This window comes from Salminus brasiliensis, chromosome 7 (assembly GCF_030463535.1).
Source record: "Salminus brasiliensis chromosome 7, fSalBra1.hap2, whole genome shotgun sequence".
Lineage (NCBI taxonomy): Eukaryota > Metazoa > Chordata > Actinopteri > Characiformes > Bryconidae > Salminus > Salminus brasiliensis.
Window position 1 is genome coordinate 34,876,970 of NC_132884.1, and position 20,006 is coordinate 34,896,975.

At 40.8% G+C, this 20,006-nt stretch overlaps 2 protein-coding genes across 2 annotated transcripts in view; both read right to left on the minus strand.

The window, feature by feature from the left end:
• The window catches only part of shmt2 (serine hydroxymethyltransferase 2 (mitochondrial)), a 35,538-nt gene extending 24,478 nt beyond the window's left edge, over positions 1 to 11,060 (minus strand). Inside the window, exon 1 of the mRNA XM_072683150.1 lies at positions 10,979 to 11,060. Within this exon, the coding sequence (XP_072539251.1) occupies positions 10,979 to 11,011 (33 nt within the window). The 5' untranslated portion in view covers positions 11,012 to 11,060. The remainder of the gene's footprint in view (positions 1 to 10,978) is intronic.
• A 2,539-nt stretch (positions 11,061 to 13,599) lies between these two features.
• The window catches only part of LOC140560346 (neurexophilin-2), a 72,637-nt gene continuing 66,230 nt past the window's right edge, over positions 13,600 to 20,006 (minus strand). Inside the window, exon 2 of the mRNA XM_072684743.1 lies at positions 13,600 to 18,745. Coding sequence (XP_072540844.1) covers positions 17,921 to 18,745 — 825 coding nt within the window. The 3' untranslated portion in view covers positions 13,600 to 17,920. The remainder of the gene's footprint in view (positions 18,746 to 20,006) is intronic.

Genomic DNA, 20,006 nt, shown 5'->3' on the forward strand with positions numbered 1-20,006 from the left:
ATTTTAAAACCTAAAACCATTATTCACTACGGTTTGTCAGACTCCTGCTTAAACGTATTATAATAGTATATAAAAGTAGCCCAGCATCCTTCATAGTTATCCCACTAGTAAGTGGGATACTAAGGAGGGCATCATCAGCATCTCAGCCTCTTCCGCTTGGGGATACTATGGGTGTGAATCTCTCCTATAGGTGACAATACACATTCTTGTTCATATAGTTTATGAAACAATACAAAGAAAAATCTTATTATATATTAACACCTAAAGAGACTTTGATTTATTACCGATTTGATATGATTCAGTGTCACAAGGAAAACATTTGATTCATGCCTGATTACATTTACATTTAAGGCATTTAGCAGAAGCTCTTATCCAGAGCGACTTACAAAAGTGCTTTGCTATTTACCCAAGAAAAACCTTAGCTAGTTAGAATAGACTAATAGTTCAAAGATACCTTTAAGCTTTAGACACTACTAAGCACAAGTCAATAAGGTGACCACAGTACTCTGCTTTCGTCCAAGTATTCTCTGAAGAGGTGGGTCTTCAGTCTGCGTTTAAAGACAGCGAGCGACTCTGCCGTTCGGACACTCAGGGGAAGCTCGTTCCTGATGCGGGCAGCTACAGGAAGCCAGTGAAGAGAACGCAGCAGTGGAGTAACATGGCTGAATTAAGGGACATTGAAGACGACCTGGTCCGTTGCATTCTGGAGGAGTTGCAGGGGCCCGATGGTGCGAAGAGGGAGACCAGCCAGAAGAGAGTTGCAGTAGTCAAGTCTGGAAGCGACAAGAGACGAGCACCTGGGTGGCCTCTCTAGAGAGGAAGGGTCGAATTCTCCAGTGATTAAATATGATTGAGTGTAGTCAAACATTCTGTCTGTTGCCAGAGACGTCATAAATTGGTGTGGCGCAACAGATAACACCACTACCTGCCACTGAGCTACCACACCATGTGGGAGGCTGGGGTTCGATTCTCGGTCTGGGTGACTATGCTGTGCTACATCAATAAGAGTCCTTGGGCAAGATGAGTCCTCTGTAATATGAGCAACCTTGTAAGTCGCTCTGGATAAGAGCGTCAGCTAAATGCCGTAAATGTAAATGTAAATAAATTAGGAGACCGGTCACTGGTTGAAATATAAATGTGAGTTCTCGTAATGCTCAACATGGCATCGGTGTACGGAAAAGTCCCACCTTTCAACAGAAAGAGACACAGTTTGCTGGTTACACTGCAAGCTGAGAAAGTTCCCCTCCAAATAAAGACCTACCAAGCGCCATAGCCAGAGCAAGCTGAAAAATCCTATTTATTGTGCATTTTGAGCCAAACACTGCAAACTAATCATGATGTTTTTGTAACAAAACAACAACAACAAAAAACACAAATAAAACAATTCATAGATATAGGAGCCTGGTCTTGTGTGACTGGAAATAAAGATATGGACAAGAGTAAGGATAATGCAATTACAGGACTTTGCTGATGCATCCTTGACTCTGTAAAGAACAACAATGTCAACAACTTTTACTTTATTATTCATTTTGGAACAATCATTTTCTAAGTACTATATTTACTGATTTAAATAACAGTGTGGTTTACAGAGCTGTACTGTAATTATACCCCAATGAGCTGTGTGTGCAATACAGCTTATCAGTTAGAAGTGTAATGTGCTGTAAATGTAATATTAAAACTGTTGATTACAACATCCCAACCCACTCAAACAGCACAGATTTAGGCCTGTAAATCGATGCGGATGACAGTTGCAAGTGATTTTCTGATTCAAATTGTTTTCGCACCCCTAAAACCAGTGGGAATCCCGCTCCACAGCAATAAAGAAATTCACTGATCTACAACTAATAAATTCCAACATGATATTCAGCTCCCTAGAAGTAATGTTACTCCCTAGCAGTAACCAACAAAAACTTGCCATTGTCACCAGCATGCATCTTAAAGATGCGCAATTTTCTAATATTTATACCTCCAATATTAAAACCTCATTCTTAAGACAACGGAGACACTACAGTAGGTGGCGAGTAGTATGAAGCAAGGGTTAAACGTTCTCATTTTAGACCGGGAGCCTCTTTAAAGATTATTTGAAATCAATCTGGAATCAGCTCATCTAGGTTCAAAACTAACCGCTGATCGCAGTCTCATACGAGACAGAGAGGGGGCTGGTTGAGAGATATAATAAGCAGTGTTCAGGGTTAATTATGCTGGAGTCAGCAGTACTGACTTTATTGCAGGACTCCACAAAGCAGGGTAAAAATTCAGCACAACTCTTATCTAATCACACACACACTCTTCACTTTGCATGAGGCCTTTATCTTTTTCTTTTTCCTCTCTCTTCTCCAAATGATCTGCTCTGTCATGTTCATTCGCCTTAGCTCAGGCCTCGTTTTCAGGTCATCCTCTCTGCCTCTTTTGTTTCTTTCGTTTCTTTCTGTACTCTCCTATACTGCTTTGCGTCAACAGCTAGTTGCTTCTTAGACATTCATTTGTACGAATGCTCGAGCTATGCTCAAGCCATGGACAAAGAGCTGACTACAGACTATTGTACTTTTTTGGAAACTTGTGTTTCGCAATGAAATGGCTAAAGAAGTATTTGTACTTAATAAACGCACCACACCAGGCACTTCATAAATAACAGTAATAAAGATAATGAACCCCCTGCCCGACCTCTTTTCCAATCCAACGATGCTCCTTGCTCCACAGGAGGCCAGGAGTGTGATGAACTACTTCATTTAAAAAACGTTATTAAAAAACAATTAGCTCAATGATGTGGGAGCATTAGGAGACAATGTATGAGAGACTGGCTTTGCCTAGCAAGAGAGCACCGACGGTCGGAACAGACTCGGTCACTTCATCAGAAGCCATAATACTGCAGGGTAAGGTGGGCGCCCACGGTGTCTCAATGATATAATGGGTAAATACTGTAAATCTTATGAGTAAATAAATAACACTAATGAGTGTTGTAATAGTCCTTAGGGTACGTGACAAAATGAATAAGACGTTCATTACTTTAGTGAAAAGCAGTGCAAAGCACAAGGGCAAATGGCTGAGTTTGTAGAAGGTTAAGAAAACACTACAGGTTACAGCCATTACAGGAAAGTCTTCATTTGCTGAGAAATTACAAAGAGAAAGAGTCTCTGTTCCATTTGAAAGACTAAAGCTAATCAAGGTTTATTTTAACGAATAGGTGTCAGCTCTTAGGGGTGTTACAGCTCACAAAACCCACGGTTCAAATTGTATCATGGATCGGGGGAAAAGGGCATATAACACAATCACCTTGCTCTGTTGGTCGCCTTAGCCAGTCCAGCTGTGTTCTGATGCTCACTGTACTGGGCTGAATGATAGAGTCAGGTTAGTGGTGTTTACTTGAAGCACGTCACTTACGCACTTTACAAGTAGCTTTGGTTGAGTTCGAGTCAGATACTGTTTATTTAAAAATAATAAATAATAATTTAAAGAAACTGACGTTTTTCCATCGGTACACACTACAGAATACAATGCAATACAGGATTTCTGCAGTTGTGCATGAGGTCCATATTTCCAGTGGTTGAACAAGGAACTGCAGTTTTCTTTGACTGAGGGGGCTAGCGCACAGCTGCAGCAATACTTAGCTCACAAAATATGGATCATATGTTTAACATCACTGATCAGCTCTAAGCTTGTAAGAAATAAATTGCTATATCGAAATAGCATGATGTTTGGCAACAATGTATTGATTTTTAAAAACAGTATCGTAATACACAATATCACAATAACAGTTCACATGCTAAGATGTAGGTAAGACAGTGGCCCTTCCTGTTTAAATCACAACCGTGAGGGTCTCCCCACTGTTCTGATTACATAAAATGTAAATATTCAAACAGACATATAGTCTATATAATACTACTAACATTATTACATGTATACATTATTACTATCATTATTATTCTCATTAATAATAATAATTATTATTATTGTTATTATTTAATAATAAATACATAATAAATCTCTAGTCATGTGGCTTTCTCTGTGTTGAGATTTAGGTAATTATTACTTTAAAAAGTAACAGTGACAAAACTGTATTCTACACTACTAATGTTAAGCTTTGCCGTTTAATCTGTGGTTTACATGCATGCCGAACAGCGGGGGGCAATCCATACAGCTCATAAATCCACTGCATTCCATTACACCACTTTAACACCATATAAGCTCAATCCAATCCAGATCCTGGCCATTTTACTTTAGTGATCTATTTATGCCACTGTATTTGTAATACCTGCAATGCCAACATTTTAACTGTGGTTAAACCAGCCAGTGGCCACCTTTCACCACAACGTTTAAACTGCAACCGTTAGCCAATCTGGCTACTACTCTACTCAAACACAAACACAACAGCTTGCCTGTCAATCAAATATGGTCATACAGCATGGCGATACATGCCTGACTCACTTCCCGCCTCAGGGTATGATCACACATGCACATATGCTCAAACTGTTCTCCTCATCCTCCAGTAAGAAAGCGGGGTCAGGACGAGAGGTGCCCATGGAAACAGTGTTGCTGCGGTAATAGGCAGCCGAGTGGCACAGCTCCCCTGGCCTTCTGTCAGCGCCAGCGCCCTGCGCGCCAGCCGCGGGACAGAGAGCGCCCGGCTGTCTCTCAGGGGCCACATCATGACCGTGCACACACACACAGGCGCGCACACACATATCACATGGGTCATTACTCTCTGACGGGACCTGTCCTTTGCTGTCGGCTCTTCCACCGGGGACACAGAGACCACTGCGATACAGAAGGAGGCATAGTGATGTGGGGGGGATTTGTGAGAGTGCGTGTAAAAGTGAACAATAAGAACGAACCTTAAGATGTGCTGTAAACAACTCCAGTAGGGATGTGCTGATATTATGGCTCAATGCTGACACCAATGTTAAGGATGCATGGTATGGACATAAAATGCAATATTTGAGAAGGCTGACAAATGTAATAATGGCTATATCATGGGTCAGAGGTCACTAACAGGCTACCTGTGGTCCAGACCCAAACAATGTCCTATCCGGACCTGGACTTACCCTGGAAACTCACAGACCAAATGCATGTGTTGTAAATAATTATTCTTTATTTTTTTTACCCAATACCTCTTCAGCAATGCCCCCAAAACTAGGAGGATGAAGATTAGCATGTCTCTTCCAAAAGACGTGAAGCCAGCCACCAACTAGGTAGTAAAGCACAGCGAACATCAGTCAACTCTGCTGACCAACATCAGACTAGGAACCAATTGTGCTCTCTCAAACTCCAGCTGCTGATGGCAAGCATCATGACCCGGTATTGAAACCAGCAATCCTTATAGATCATAGTGGCAGCGTCTTTGTCCGCGGGACCACTTAGAAGCCCCTATGAACGTTCATAAGCTGCTCAAATTGCTTTTTTTTTTTTTGCCTCCCAAACATGCCCACAACAGAGCCCACAATTTCTCTGGGTAAGAATGTTCTGGTTTTGGTTCTCCCTTTACAAAATGGTAAGAGCATTGGTGGATGTTTTAAATGTAGCGTCTTTAACCCAGACCCAGGGCAGACCCAGGTCCTCTCCTTTGGAAGGCGGTGGTGGATATATGAGCTCCTCAGCACTCCCAGCGATCTTTTTCTATTGGTAAATCAAGCATAATTTTCCTCTTCTTCCAAATATTGTGACACCCTCTAACTGAGCCTATTAAACTACTCACTTTATGTTTATTATGAATGTGGTTATAATCTATCAAAGTAAACAAAGATGGCCACCCCACAGATTAACGGAAACTAAGGTGGCTTACAGTCAGTGGAGCATCGACATGATTTTAAAGCTGTTATTTCAAGGTAAAAGAGCTACAAAAGGTTGATTTAAAAGCCCCTAAAGCAGAGGTCAAGCTCTTTTTAATGTAGCTTTTTTTCTGGGATATCAGCACTGCAAAGGCTGAGGTCTTAATACCAATGAACAAACGACAGACTTATCAGCCTTAGCATTTCATGAGGGCTGTAGAAATGACTCTGTAGTGCACACCCAAAATTATTCTGGCGCATTATCAACACTTACAGATGATAATTATTCAAATATTCGGAGGATGGAAAAAAACAGATGAAAATTAGAGCTGATAAGACACAAGGACCAGATCTGTCATGGAACTATATTTGGAACGAGAGATATTACAGGCTCTGAAGGTGAACTTTGAAGTGGGAACTTTGTAGCAGCACAGAGCACGAGAATAGCTCAGAAACACACACAGACACACACACACCTCAGCTGGCATGACTGACACAATGTTTGTCATTTTAGAGCGTGCCATTTCACATCTGCCCCTTCCGACTCACACAAGAAAGTGGCCCAAGACACAAAAAGAGAGGGAGAGACAGAGAGAATCATTTCATTTTACTTATTATTTTTTGTTATCTTCTTGTTTCCAAGGGAAGAAGTCAATTTTACAGATGACTGCTGTCCATCAAGGTCTTGCTGGACGACAATCAGCCTTGTAACAGGGGTGACTGAGAGAGAGAGCGGAACGAGGGATGAGGGTGAGTGGAAGAGTGTCGACAGGCCGTGGAGATCAGTCAGAGTGACACACGCTCTTTTCTTTCTTGTCAGTGACTAATAGGCAAGCGGCCATTACAAATTACCCGCCGATTTGTCCGAGGATGACACGCAGGGCAGGGGCAGGAGGCAAAGTGAGGGTGGAGAAAGAGAGAGAGAGAGTGCGAGAAAGATGGAGAAGTGGCCTCAGCCCTCTCTGCCTAGTGCTCGACTCCTCGCAGCCTGAAGGCGAGTGACACGGAACAATCAGGAGTGTGGAAAGCCAATTTCCCACAGAGACTGGAACATTATCGCCGTAATCCCGGAGATGGAGTCGGCCGCGAGGAGCGATCCTGGAACGCATCCGTCCCTGTCAGCCCGCGTTCGCTGGTGCATGATGGGACACATCTGGGCCCGCCGAAGTGAAAGAGCGAGTAAGGGAGCTTGCGCCTAAGCAGTTACAGAGCAGAGGAACATGAAGGGCGTTGGAGGAATCTCTTTAATATGCATCTAGACTAACTCTGCATTTCTGAGTGGCTGCTCAATCAGTTCGTTTGGCTGCCGGATTTGACAGCAGCGTCCTGCCAATGCCGGTGCAGGCAGCTGCAACTCACCCCCCTCTCTTCTCAACACCATCCCTCCACCCTCCCCACCCACTTTCACAAAACTGGGACTTGGGCAGAGCGGGGCTAAAAATAGAGATGAAACCATTAAAATATATGATCTAATCAATTATTAAGTAACATTGCATCTGGAAGCGACAATCCAAATAAGGCAGTTTATCTCCCTCTATTTACAAGTTTAAAACAGTTTAGCATATATTAGAAAACAAATAAGAAGGACATCTTGAATACAAGACGAGAAATAAACAAACTAATGATCACAGAAAAAAAAAAGTAAGAGGATGAAATTTACTTAACTTATTTAATTAACTTTAACATGGTGGAAATGTATGGAAAAGACATCAGCTTGAAGCATTCACCAATTTGGTTGGTTGTATCAATCACCAATCCAAGCGCTGTCCGTCTGTCTGTCTGTCCAGCCGGCCAGACTCACAGACCAGCCGGCCAGACTCACAGACCAGCCGGCCAGACTACCTCACGCAAGCTGAAGATTCTCCTCAAACATGTCGGTTGTATCAATCACCAATCCAAGCGCTAACCGTCTGCCTGTCTGTCCGTCCGTCTGCCTGCCTGTCTGTCAAGGTGGCCTTATGAACTGGACTAAAATACACTGCTGCACATCAAAGCACAGTTTTTATGAATCTGGCCCAGTATGTCAGAGTGTCAGAAAAAACAAGTAAGCGTATTGATTAGAGATTACTAATAGGACAAAACTGTGCACATTTCTTTCCTGGACAAAGTACTAGAGGCCGTTCAGATCTGTCTGATGGGTGAGGGTGTGTATACAAAGTACAAATCTGATTGGTTGAACGCACATGTGAGCTTTGGCTCTTCTAAAAGTCATATTATGCAAACACGACAACAAGAAGTTAATTATTGAGTTGTCTGGTTAACAGAGCTGCTTATGAAAGAATGGAGATAAGAGGCTTTAGGCAGGTGGAGAGGGCAACGAGGAAACACTGTCTGCTGCACATCCTAAAAGAACCTGCTTTACCGCTACACAGTCTCGGGGACCTGAATAGAAGCTGCTTTGTAAAAGTCTGGGTGCGCTTAGCTGCTTAACTGGAGTGAAGCTGGCTCTAGATCTGTTCGTCCTGGCTGAGGAACATAACTTTAATTTGGTAAAAACGATCCGAGCCACCCTAAAATCAGTTCACCTTCACTGACCTGAATTCAGATAGACATTTTTAATAAATTGTCACTATATTGTGAATATCAGGAAAACACAAACAGGAGCTCTAGATAAGTCTCTAGAAGTCTGCTGATCTTGCAAATGTGTAAGATCTCTAACCAGCCAGTATGAGGCTTTCTAGCTGAGGCCGGATCCGGCTGGATGGATCATGGTGATCTGGGATTTTCACACTTTGCCAAAAAAACAAGGACACTAAAACCAGAAAATGAAAAGACAAGAAAAAATAAAATGAATTAAATTATGGTTCTGTTATAAATCTGGCCTCAAACAGCACACCCTCACATTAGCTGTGTTTTTCTTCATGTGGGGGTAGTATTCGAGTATTGGGGGTTTTAACATGACAGCCTACTCATCCTAATGAAGCACCTTAATCAGAAATACCTAATTTTAAAGCTTAGTAATATATTAGATAACGTGCCATCTCTACTCAGCACTTTAACCAGCACACTAGCTAATGCCCTAATTTAAATGAATGGAAGTGAACGAATGGAAATGGCTTCAGAGAAAGCACCAAAAGGCATGTGCTTCCAAATTGCATTAAGAAGCACAAGGCACTTTCCAATTTCCATGAGTGAAAAAGCATGCAAACACGTGAAGCTTCTGCTAAACCCACGAGTGACCTAAAAGTGAAAGCCAAAGAGGACATTATGTGGTACATGTTCTTCTTGTGATCAAGCTCCCACATCAAATTTGCCAGTAGATAGTAACAGTGGTCTGTCTAACATCACTGTGCAGAAAGTAACTACATTTTAAATAATAAGTCTGCACCTTAAGCACTGTCGTCACATGTTTTTGGACTGTTCAGCGCTGCAGGGCAAAACGCTATCCGTAAAATGCATTTGCCCATGGATGGGTAAACCTTTGCTGATATTGTACGTTGCATAGCACTTTGTCCTTTCAGTTGCTGACCATTCTACATTCTACTTTCGATGCATAGACTGCGTATCTATCAGCTATCTGAACATTAAAATTCAATTCATTAATTCCACCTTTTTGTGCACAATGTATTGACTGAGACATAGTCATTCAGAGTACTGTGGTTTGAAATGGTTATTTAGAAAAAACCTTGTTACAGTTACAGTGGTGGTGATTGGACCCATGGTGATTGGGTCATTTTAATAACAATCCAAAACCACCTGTGAGAATCATGCCTACTGAAAAAGTAACACTGATAATAAACCGAAGTAAATGTAAAGAATCATTGGCCATAAGGCGATATCCCCTAGATATTGCAGGGTAACACACACACACACACACACACACACACACTTCTGAATACTTAAGTTCTAAGTTTCCTCGAACAGGGTATTCTTCATCAGTGGTCTCAAACCACTGGAGTGTGGTCTCTTGGAGTGAGTCCTTTCTGCAGGTTTCAACTCCAACCCCAATCAAGCACACCCTCTCCAGCCAATAAAGAGGGGATTGTCAATGCATAGCACGCCACGTTCAGACTAGTGTACTTAGCAGCACGGTCCTGGCCAGTTCGACTCCAAAGGATTACAGGACACTGTTCTGGTCATTCTGCATACCGTCCTGCAAGCAGGACCTCACATCACCAAAACACCATTATTTTAACATACAGCTGCAAGTTTTCTCTATAGCTATTAGCTACCATTCTTTGCTGCATTCTGAGATATTTGGCCGTCCCACGTTTACTCAAGTCGGCTAAGGACCTCTGAAGGCTGTAATTAACAGGATTATGTGGGGTGGATTAGGGCTAGTCAGCAGGAAAGTAGCTCTCCAGGAGCAGGACTGGAGACCACTGGTTAATTCTGGAATCTGCAATCTTTTTACTTTCAATTTTTATTTTTATACAATAAACAATAGATGTTTGTAGATAGTTTCCCATTAACCTATTTATGGTCCAATCATCCACAGAATGCGTTAGTGCATGGTGAATGTAGGTTTATAGGTAAAGCTGGAAATGTCCTATTTGTGTTTCATATTATATTACAAATGTTTGCATTGCACTGAGGCAAGCTGCCAGGGCACTTTCACTGAAGTAGACATGTGAGAGTCTGGGTGAGTAAAGGAAACACTAGGTGAAGCCTGCAGGCTCTCCACTGCAGAAGAGGCTCCAGAAGTTCTGATGAAAGACGGGCTGCTCGATTGCATCAGCGCTTCGCTTTCCTACAACTTCACACAACACAGCAGCGCTGGGGGGCTCCTGTGGGTCTGAGTAGAGTCCATGTGATAGCTAGCTAGCTATTTTAATCCCGAATAAAGTTACTTATGCAGCCATTCAAGGCTGTATGCGTATCTATATTAATGGTGTAGTTTTATTTGTATATGCACGTGACAGTCATCAAGGCAACGGTGTAATTAGCTAATAATAACGTTAGCTAGCTAGCTAACCATCGCTACACTGAATGCCACGTCTTAGTGTAGCTAGCTATCTTCCTAAAATAAATAAATGCAATAAAATAAACCTAAAGCACAGCAAACAGGCGTCCACACACACACACACACACATTAAAACCCAGCTAGCGCTAGCTATAGCTAGTGCTAGCTAGCTAACATAGCTAGCTACCGTTTGCTTGTGGTAACAGCACAAGCCAGCGAACTAACTAAACATTGCTCCATAAAGACCAATATATGTAATTATGTCCGTTATTAATAACCTTAAATAACAGAGCCGTGCTTTTACACTCACCCTGACGAACTGTCTCAGTGTCAGTGTCAACATCACGGCAGCGCTGAGCGAGTGGCGTCTCGAGGCTCTCTGGCTCTGCCTGCACACGTTGCTCCCGCAAGCCAGCGGTAGTCTAGAGCAACGTGCGCAGGGTGTTCATGGGAATTGTATTTTTTTCTCTGTTGAATCCGCCTACAGTGCCTCAACGCCACCAAAAGAGCTGCAAAACAGATTAAACGATCCCGCAGAGAAGCTTATGCTAAATGTCTGTGGGCTCCCCTTCTAATGAATGCATTCAGCTACTTTATGTTGCACCCATGGCTGACACAGATGTGCAAATGCACACACATACACACCTATCTGTCTATTACCTGTGGAGGCTTTGTTGTCTGTTGTCTGATATCTCCATTCAATAGTTTTGGGATGAGTTGGGGAGTTTGGGATGAGGTGGGGTGGTGATTATCCCACTAATGCTGTTGTCGCAATTCAGTCTTCACAGCAATGATCCACAGTCTAGTAGAAATCCTCCGGTGAGCAGTGGAGACGAGCACTTTTTAAAAAATACCCTTGATTTTAGAAGAAATCATTTTTGAACAGGCGTCCAAATACTTTTGCCCATGATATGCACATAATATAAACATGAATGAGTTGGCTGTCCTTTATATATGGTGTCCAGATTTCATGATGAACCATTTAATTTCATGATGGGCCAATGGAAATGCTCCACAATCACTTGGAATAAAATATTTTTACACTGACCTCAAGTTAAGATGGTCTTTGATAGCAGCTTAAAGGAGCATACTAATACAAATAATACTAACAGTAATCATTTAAATGCCCTGTAAATGACTTTATTCCTCACACATTAGCCGACAATGTGCAACATGATGATTGACATGCCTCCCAACCAATCGCAACTAACTTACAGTGGTCCGTCCATTGTTAAGCTAAGCAATAACTTCAATATTACAAATCCCATGAAACAACAGACAGTGCTGGCCTTACACCAGAATAAATTATTTATTCTAAGAGAAGTGAAAAGGTGTTACTGAGGAGCTCAGATCCATGCAATCCTGATCATCTGGAGTGGTGCTGCTGAAAAGATTATGGGATACACTATGGCGGACCACACTCACAGTGTGAGCACAGTGTAGAAAATATTAGCAGGAACATTGCTGTGGGGTATAGGGTAAGATAACAGTTATCTGGGATTCCTCTTATTGGATTTGCTAATAAACTTTTTAATATGACATCTAAGGCCATATAATGTTACAGATCAGTTGGGGAAATGTTAGCTAGCTGTTAAGTTGCAGAAAAAGGTACATTAAAGTTACAGTAAAAACAGCTCTTACAGTAAAATCTGTATTTTTATCCCAAAAGATTACTGTTCATGATTGGGCAAGCACACCACACGCAACACCAATAACTCCTTCTTGGACAAAACTCCTAATGCTAAATGTATCTACCTGCTTAACATGATTTAAGTTTAAGCAGTATTTCTAATATATATATATATATATATATATATATATATATATATATATATATAATGTAATTGACTCTGTCTGCTGAGGTGTTTTTTTATTTTTTCTTTCACAAATGTATTCTGTGCAATAACCCCATTATAGATAATTCAGCTATCCTAAAACACCTGCTATAAACTATCCTTAGCATTGTCCCTGAGTGTCTAATGATAAGAAAGTTAACTATCAAACATTAGCCACCTAAAATAATTGATCATGTTGATTAACCCCTTAACGCAACAAGGCTTATTAAACACTAAAATGTATTATTCAGTAACTGCAGGGACCTCTGTACAAACAGGTGGTGATATTCCTTGGTATAGAATATACCAAAGAATATCCAGACGGCCCATGTGCTCTTTAAAAGGGGTTAAATGCTATTTGTGTGTGTGTCTGATGATGTATGCTAGATTCTGTACAAGGCAATTTCAGTAACAAGTGGAATAGGTTCATGCTAATTCCAGCAGGTTAGTCTGGTACTCTGATATCAGTGTCTTTCCAGCCCTTTCACTGGGTGAAGATAGTTAGATAGTTGGGCCCCCTCAATTATTTACTTTGCCCCCTTGTGTAATCGATCCTGCCTACGGCCCTGACTGAAGAATATTCTTAATGCATTCAAATAGAAGTGGAGTCAGAGAGAAAGCAGAGGGCTTCATGGAGCAGCCCAGGATTTTGAGTTCTTAATTAATATTGGTTCTACATCAGGGATTACCAAATTGCTTGTGTCAGTGGTTCAGTAGGCCATTGTGTTCTACATTCCTGGTGGGAATGAGAGTTTGGGCTTTTTTTATTTTTTATTTTACCCTGAATAGAAGTAGTCACTTTAATGAAAAATAGGACAAACACAAACCATTACATATCCAGCCATCAATGCAGTGGATGCTGAACATTACTGTTTATCTGTCAGGAATAAGCTCTGCCTGCATTGTCAACATTTAATGAGAATTACTGAACACCTGCACTCACATGAGACGACTTTCTCCGTAATCCGGCACAGCAGCCAAAAGACACACTTTTGATCATTCATTTATGCTTTTCAATAGATCCTAAACTTCACTGTGAACATCCACAAATTACACAACACCAATTCCACCAGATTTAATAATTTATTTCAGATACATTATTTACACACAATAATTTCTCCAATGTCAAATATACACATTATCAAGCAATACTTTATTCACAGACCTGCAATTTCAGTTCTGATCCAGAGAGCCTCTTTGTTTCACAGACTGATCGGTTGTCCAGAAATGAACAGAATTCGATTTTTGGTGCTTTACCGCACAAACAAAAGAGAAGAAAATAAATACGAGGAAGATGAGATGCGACTGTGTCGTGCGTCCTGCGTCAACAACTCATCAACATCCGTATAGTCTTGCATCTTTCAAGCTTAGGCCGGAGTACATAGGCAATATTTACTTTTAATATTTCTTAGTTGAATTTAACTGGTTCCTTCATTACATTATACATAGAGGTAATCATAGAGTTCATTTCTGTCTTTACATACATTGCTTTTCACTGGTTACCTACTGGGTGTAAGAGATATGCATATACAAATCCAAATACATAGTTTAGTAGCTTTAATCGCCCCCTGATTCATCCTAATGCCACTTTGTCACTTAGATGCAACCTTCAGATACATCTAAGGTAAGTACTGGTTAAAACCAAGGGCTGTAATCCAAGAGCATGCTCTACAATTTAGAATAACAGCAGGGATCCAAAATAACAAAGGAGAGTTTGTAAAACACTTTACCTGTAATTCTTCACAGCATCGTCTAAGTAAAACACCAGAGAGAGGGAATGCCCTTCGTTAATACCAACCATAAATATAAGATGCCATAATCTCTCCTAAACAGAGCTTTATTGTGGTGGGTGGGTGGAGTTTTTAACTACCTGTAGATAAAGGATATACACTAAAGACATATATCATTCGCAGAAGCTGCATGTTCTCTGTGTGTATCACTGCTGTCACGCAAAAGCCTTGAATCTCCATTTTTGCCGTTTGTCACATTTTGACAGAATCTGAATCTGGCAGTTGTTCATTACATTGTGTCAGATTCTTATGATGAATGGACCAATAGAAATAATCCAAAATGACTTGGAATAATATCTTTTTTACATTGACATCCATTGGAAGTTCATCTAGGCCTTATGTGAAGCGTGGGGCCCACGTTTAACCCCATCTGGTTCCATCACTGATACTGATAGGCATTCATATGTGGGACCAACATGAAACCAGATGACAAAACTTTCTGGTTACCAGCTGGGCTATCCATACAGGCCCCACAAGGACATGTAAGCTGGCTTCCTTGGTCTGTAACGTTGACATTTTGGAGATGCAATGTTTTGTTGTACGTTGTCCACTCTTAAAAATGAAGGTGCTATCAAGGGTTCCTTGAGAAGAGCCATTTTTGATTCCACAAAGAACCATTTTTGTAAAAATCAATGTATGAAGAACCTTTAAAGGTTGAGATACGTAAATGTAAAGGTTCTTCACAATCACATCTCCTTCACAAAAAGTGGTTCCTCTATGGCTTGGATTCAAAGAACCTTTTGTAGCACCTTAATTATATCAAAATAATTAAGAGTCTGCTGAGCACTGGCCAAATGTTCTGATAAGAAAATACTTCCATAAACAAGGATTTGTGTGTTCATCCTGGGGGTGCGTCTACAGGGTAAGACGAGTAAACACACACACTCTGACTGTACCTGTGAAGATGAGCTGCATTAAGTCCCAGCAGATTTTAATAGTCTGTATATAATGTCATCTCGTCACTTGCGCAACTGCTCAGGGGTGGGAAGAAAGACTTCACACCCGTGAGACGTTTCTTCTCAGCAAAACTGACATGATTGCAAAACTGAAGTGGTGCCCAGCTGATAATGTGATGAGCTGGTATGCAGCGAGCGACTCGGCTTCTAAACTACTTCAAATGTGAAATGCGTAAGTATGAGCTAGGGGTGGGCAATACGAAGATATATCATCACTTTAATGATAAATGAGTCATTATACACTTTACAACAGTACTTACTGTAAAACGATTAGGTGAAAAATACAACTCTACCCAGATGCCGTTGATCAGCCTAGATCTGTTTGGTATCTCAAGGTCGCTTCTTAGTTTAATACTATTTTACTAAAAGTACTAACTAGTATTGTTAGGCTAACATTGCTAACAAACCCTAATCTTAGACTGTCATCAACCTCATCTTACTTTTATTATTTTTATTAGTGCTGTTAGGATTTTATTAGTATTTTAGTCATTTTAGTTAGTTTGGCTTCAGTTTAGTTTAGTTAGTATATTTTTTTTATTTTAACATTAGTTTGGTTGTTTTAAATGTTTACATTTATTTTAAAGATTTTATTTATGTCATTTTGGTCTATTATGTCCTATTTATTAACTGTAAATGCTTGGCTACACTGAATATTAATGCACTTCTGAGTGAAAATAAAGTCTGATTGATTGATGTCCTTACATACACTACATGGACAAAAGTATTGGAACACCTGTCTATTCATTGTTGTGTCTGAAATCAAGGGCATTAAAAAGCTTATCCTGCTTCTGTTGCAGTAACTGTCTCTACTGTCTTGGAAAGCTTTCCACTGTGGATTTGACTGTCGGGCTTTATGCCCCTCTAGCCCACACCTGGCATTAGACATGGTGCTAATATGTTCATGTTTATCTGCTGTTTATATCTCCCGTTCTAGACTAAAGAGGCACACGTCAGATATTAAACATGTCTTGGCTGATCAACTTCATATCTGATAAATTAGAAATAAATTGTATTAGATAATATCCTCCTGAGACCCAGAAAAAATCAGTTTTGATATTTAGATTAGGTTAAATGAATTGTTACAGTGAAAAAATGTAATAAATTTTAAATGTTCTTTGTTGATTTTTATCATAAGTCCCTTGTAGTAGACACCGGGTCTTGCACCGTGATCTTTTTGCGTGGACCTTTTAACCCCTGGAACATGAGCTAGGTGGGAAGATAAACAAATCTACTAACATAACACTAAAATGCTTCCTCCAGAGATGAGCACCTCCTGCTGGTTTGTGTGCTTTAAACATTTTTCCAAAAACCTGGTTGTTTGGAGTAACCAGAAGACGACCAGAAGACGTGTCTGCTCAGGCTCCTAGAAAGCTGACAGATCTTCCTCTGACCTTTTACCTACCTGTTCTACTGTCTGTCCCGTTGGGCCTCACTCTGCCCTCTGCTTAGGAGTCAGTAGATCCTGTTGTTCAGTACAGAGGACATTAAATAAAAGCTGTGTTTTAAAAAGTTCAAATTAAAATACTGTATTATTCTGTAATCTTACACAACTGAAGTTAAGAGTCTTGTTTTGAAGACAGAATCTGATTATTAGCAACAGAACACTGATCACTTGCCCCGTCTTGTTGCCATAAAATGTGAAAGCTGAGATGGCCATCATCTCATCATTTCGAAAAGAAAGTCCCCACAATTGAGACCTCACTGGAAAGCCCAGGATATCCTCTTGGCAGTACAGTAGAATTGATCAGTCTTAGACTTGTATTGCCAGTCTGTAATGTATTGTAAGGTCTCATGAGGTTATTGGGTTATAATTGGTCCTGTGTTTTTTTTTATCTGTCAACATAAACAAAATATCAGTTATATATCATAATTTCATAAACATACACACACAAACGAAAAACATGTGTCTCCATTTTTTTCCGTTTTTAGTTTTCTCCATGGTTTGAACCCTGTAACTGTTCTGTACACTATAACTATAATCATTCTGGATGAATGGACCAATAGAAATGCCCCAAATAAACTCTTATTTTACTTTGACTTCCATTCAAAGTTAAGGACATTTCTGCCTTTTCCTGTAGAGTCACCTTTTTGGAGATACATGTTTTTCATTGGACAGCAATGATATATATATATATATATGTGTGTGTGTGTGTCTGTGTGTGTATATAGTGTACAAATGACAATAATTATGATGTTATATCTTTACCATATCACCCACCCCTAGTATGAACCACAACAATCTGCCAGCACTGGCTGCAGTTCCGGTTTCCAAAGCCATTACAATCTGAGCCGCGATCAGATTCACATATAATATGGCCCTCATACTAAGACACTTCAGAGTGTGCAGGGTCATATAAAGCAACGATACAAAAATCCCATGTTCCCCTTCATTCTTCCAAAATTATTTCTAACAGTCAAACAGACAAAAGTCAACAAAAAAACAATAAATAAATATTAAGAGCTTAACTGAGCCGGTTCTGTTTACAGTATATACAGAAAACGCCGAACAAAAACCTCCTCCAAGCGTCTTGGTAAAGTGTCCACCAGGTTACTCATTTCTTGCACGTTCCACATTCTTTTAAAGGAATTTTAAGAACGTGGAAAAGACAGAAGACACACAACAACATCCCATTCGTCGCTCAGTGCTCTCCATCCATCAGTTTGCCACCACTCATCCAAAATAAGGTTGTTCACTCTGAAAATTGTAGTCTGGGCAGACCTTCTGCACCAGCTTGTAGTCGATGCTGAAGAAGGAGATGAAGATGCAGATGACTTTGAAGGGCTTGGAGCAGAGCCAGGCGGCGTGGGACTGGGTGTGCTCGGTGAAGCAAGTTTGAGACGGGTCGTAGAGGCAGGGCTTGGACTTCTTGGAGCGGTTGGTCTTCTCGTACTCCACACGACAGTTGAAGGTTTTGATGTCCTTGGGGTCGATGGTTGACTGATGAGGCTGGTGGAAGTGGATCTCTGGCTGATGAAGGGAGCTCTGATGCTGCTGAAGGACCTCAAACTCTACCACCTTGGAGGGCGGCACAATGCTGACGGAGACGTTCCCAAGGCTGGACGAGTTGTGGCGGAAGAAGACGGTGAATGTGCCGTTGACGTGGTCTACAATCTTCCCCGTCACCAGCACGCTGAACTTCAAAGTCTTGACGTTGAAGTAGAAGTCTCCCCAGCCGAAGATCTTCTTGCTCTTCATGGCTGTTTTGAGGGAAGGCTTACGCTTGGAGCGGTAGCCCGTCTGGTCTAGGAGGTGCGTCTGGTTCTTCCCCCAGTCGTACGGACCGTGGTAGCCAAAGGAGGGCATTTTGGGCTTTGTGGGCATGTGGTCCAGAGTGGAGTGTATCCTGGGCTTGTGGATGTCTGGCTTAACTCCACCTGGTGCCTCTATCCCCCTTCCACCGGCTACACCATAGGGGAGGGTCTTCAGGATGGACCCTGTCGCACTTAGCTCTGGGTAATCGACAGATTTGCTAACCTGTTTTTCCAGGCCATGCACCTAAGGGAAAACAGAGAAGAAAAAGAAAGCTAGAGATTAGAATGATAGAAGCTTTTGTGCAGCGTGAAAAGCTTGAAATTAATGAAGAAGGGCTTTCTTTGTTTAATTCGAGACTAATGATTTAAGGGGACTTTGCTGAATGTGTATTATCCAGGGCTGCCCCCTTAAAGTCGACGAGTCGAATCATCAGTCACCTGTCAGTCGATTGATATTCAAGTCGAGCAGTCGAGAAGTTTGAGAAGGCTGAATATCTGCCATGCTTGCTAAAAGAAAATGTACATGACTACATGCCTTTGGTGGTTCAGTGTTGAGGCTAAGAAGCTGAAGCTACGAAGCTGAAGTGGAGGGGGTGGTAAGTTAGGCTAGAAATGTTTCAGTAAAGGTCTAAAGTATGGAGGCATTTTTAACTTTTAAAGGAGCCAAACCACTTGACGGCAAACCACTTGAAATGGGCAAGCTGCTATAGTTACTGTTTCAGAATCTTTCAGAGTCAAAATCAAGCATTTAGTTTGATTATTTATTGGTTTACATCCCAGATTTATTTATATTTAATGAAAAATACAGTCGCCTAAGAAGCCTGTAGAAGAAAAGAAATTATTATTTGAAATCTTTACTAATTTCTATTGTTTATTTATTTATATTAATTTATATGTGTAAAGAGAAATAAAGCAGGCAGAACCGGTTTTAAACAAAAATACATGCTGGTCTCAATATTCCACAAATCCATGATATGTTGCCAATTAACCCCTTAAACAGCCTATGAGCCAAAAAGGTTATTACATATTTCTATTACTATAGAATATTTTCAGCGGTTTTCACAGAAGTCCCTGTAGTAGCAGAATAGCATCTCTTTAACTGATCTTTAAATGCTCAACAATACCTTAAAGATATTTTAAGGTACCATAAAAATACTATAAAGAAAACAAAATTATGCACGAACTTTCATGTTAAACAGCAGAATTCTGGTCAGGTACAGCCCTGGTGTTATCCTATTCAAACAGAAAACAGAGCCTTCAAGGGCTTTCCATATACAGTCCACTGGTCAAGGGGAATGATTTCCAATCTACATGTGTTTTAACAAAACACGCTCCAGACTCCTGCAAGCTTTCATGTATGCCCCATAATTAGAACCAGCTAAAGATCAATAAATGCATGTTTCCTAATGCATGAATGTTCAGATTGTATTGCTGTCTCAGTCCTCAGATGTGCTCCACATATACAGTGAGAAATGTCTGGAGCTCTGGAATTCTGGAAGTCTTAG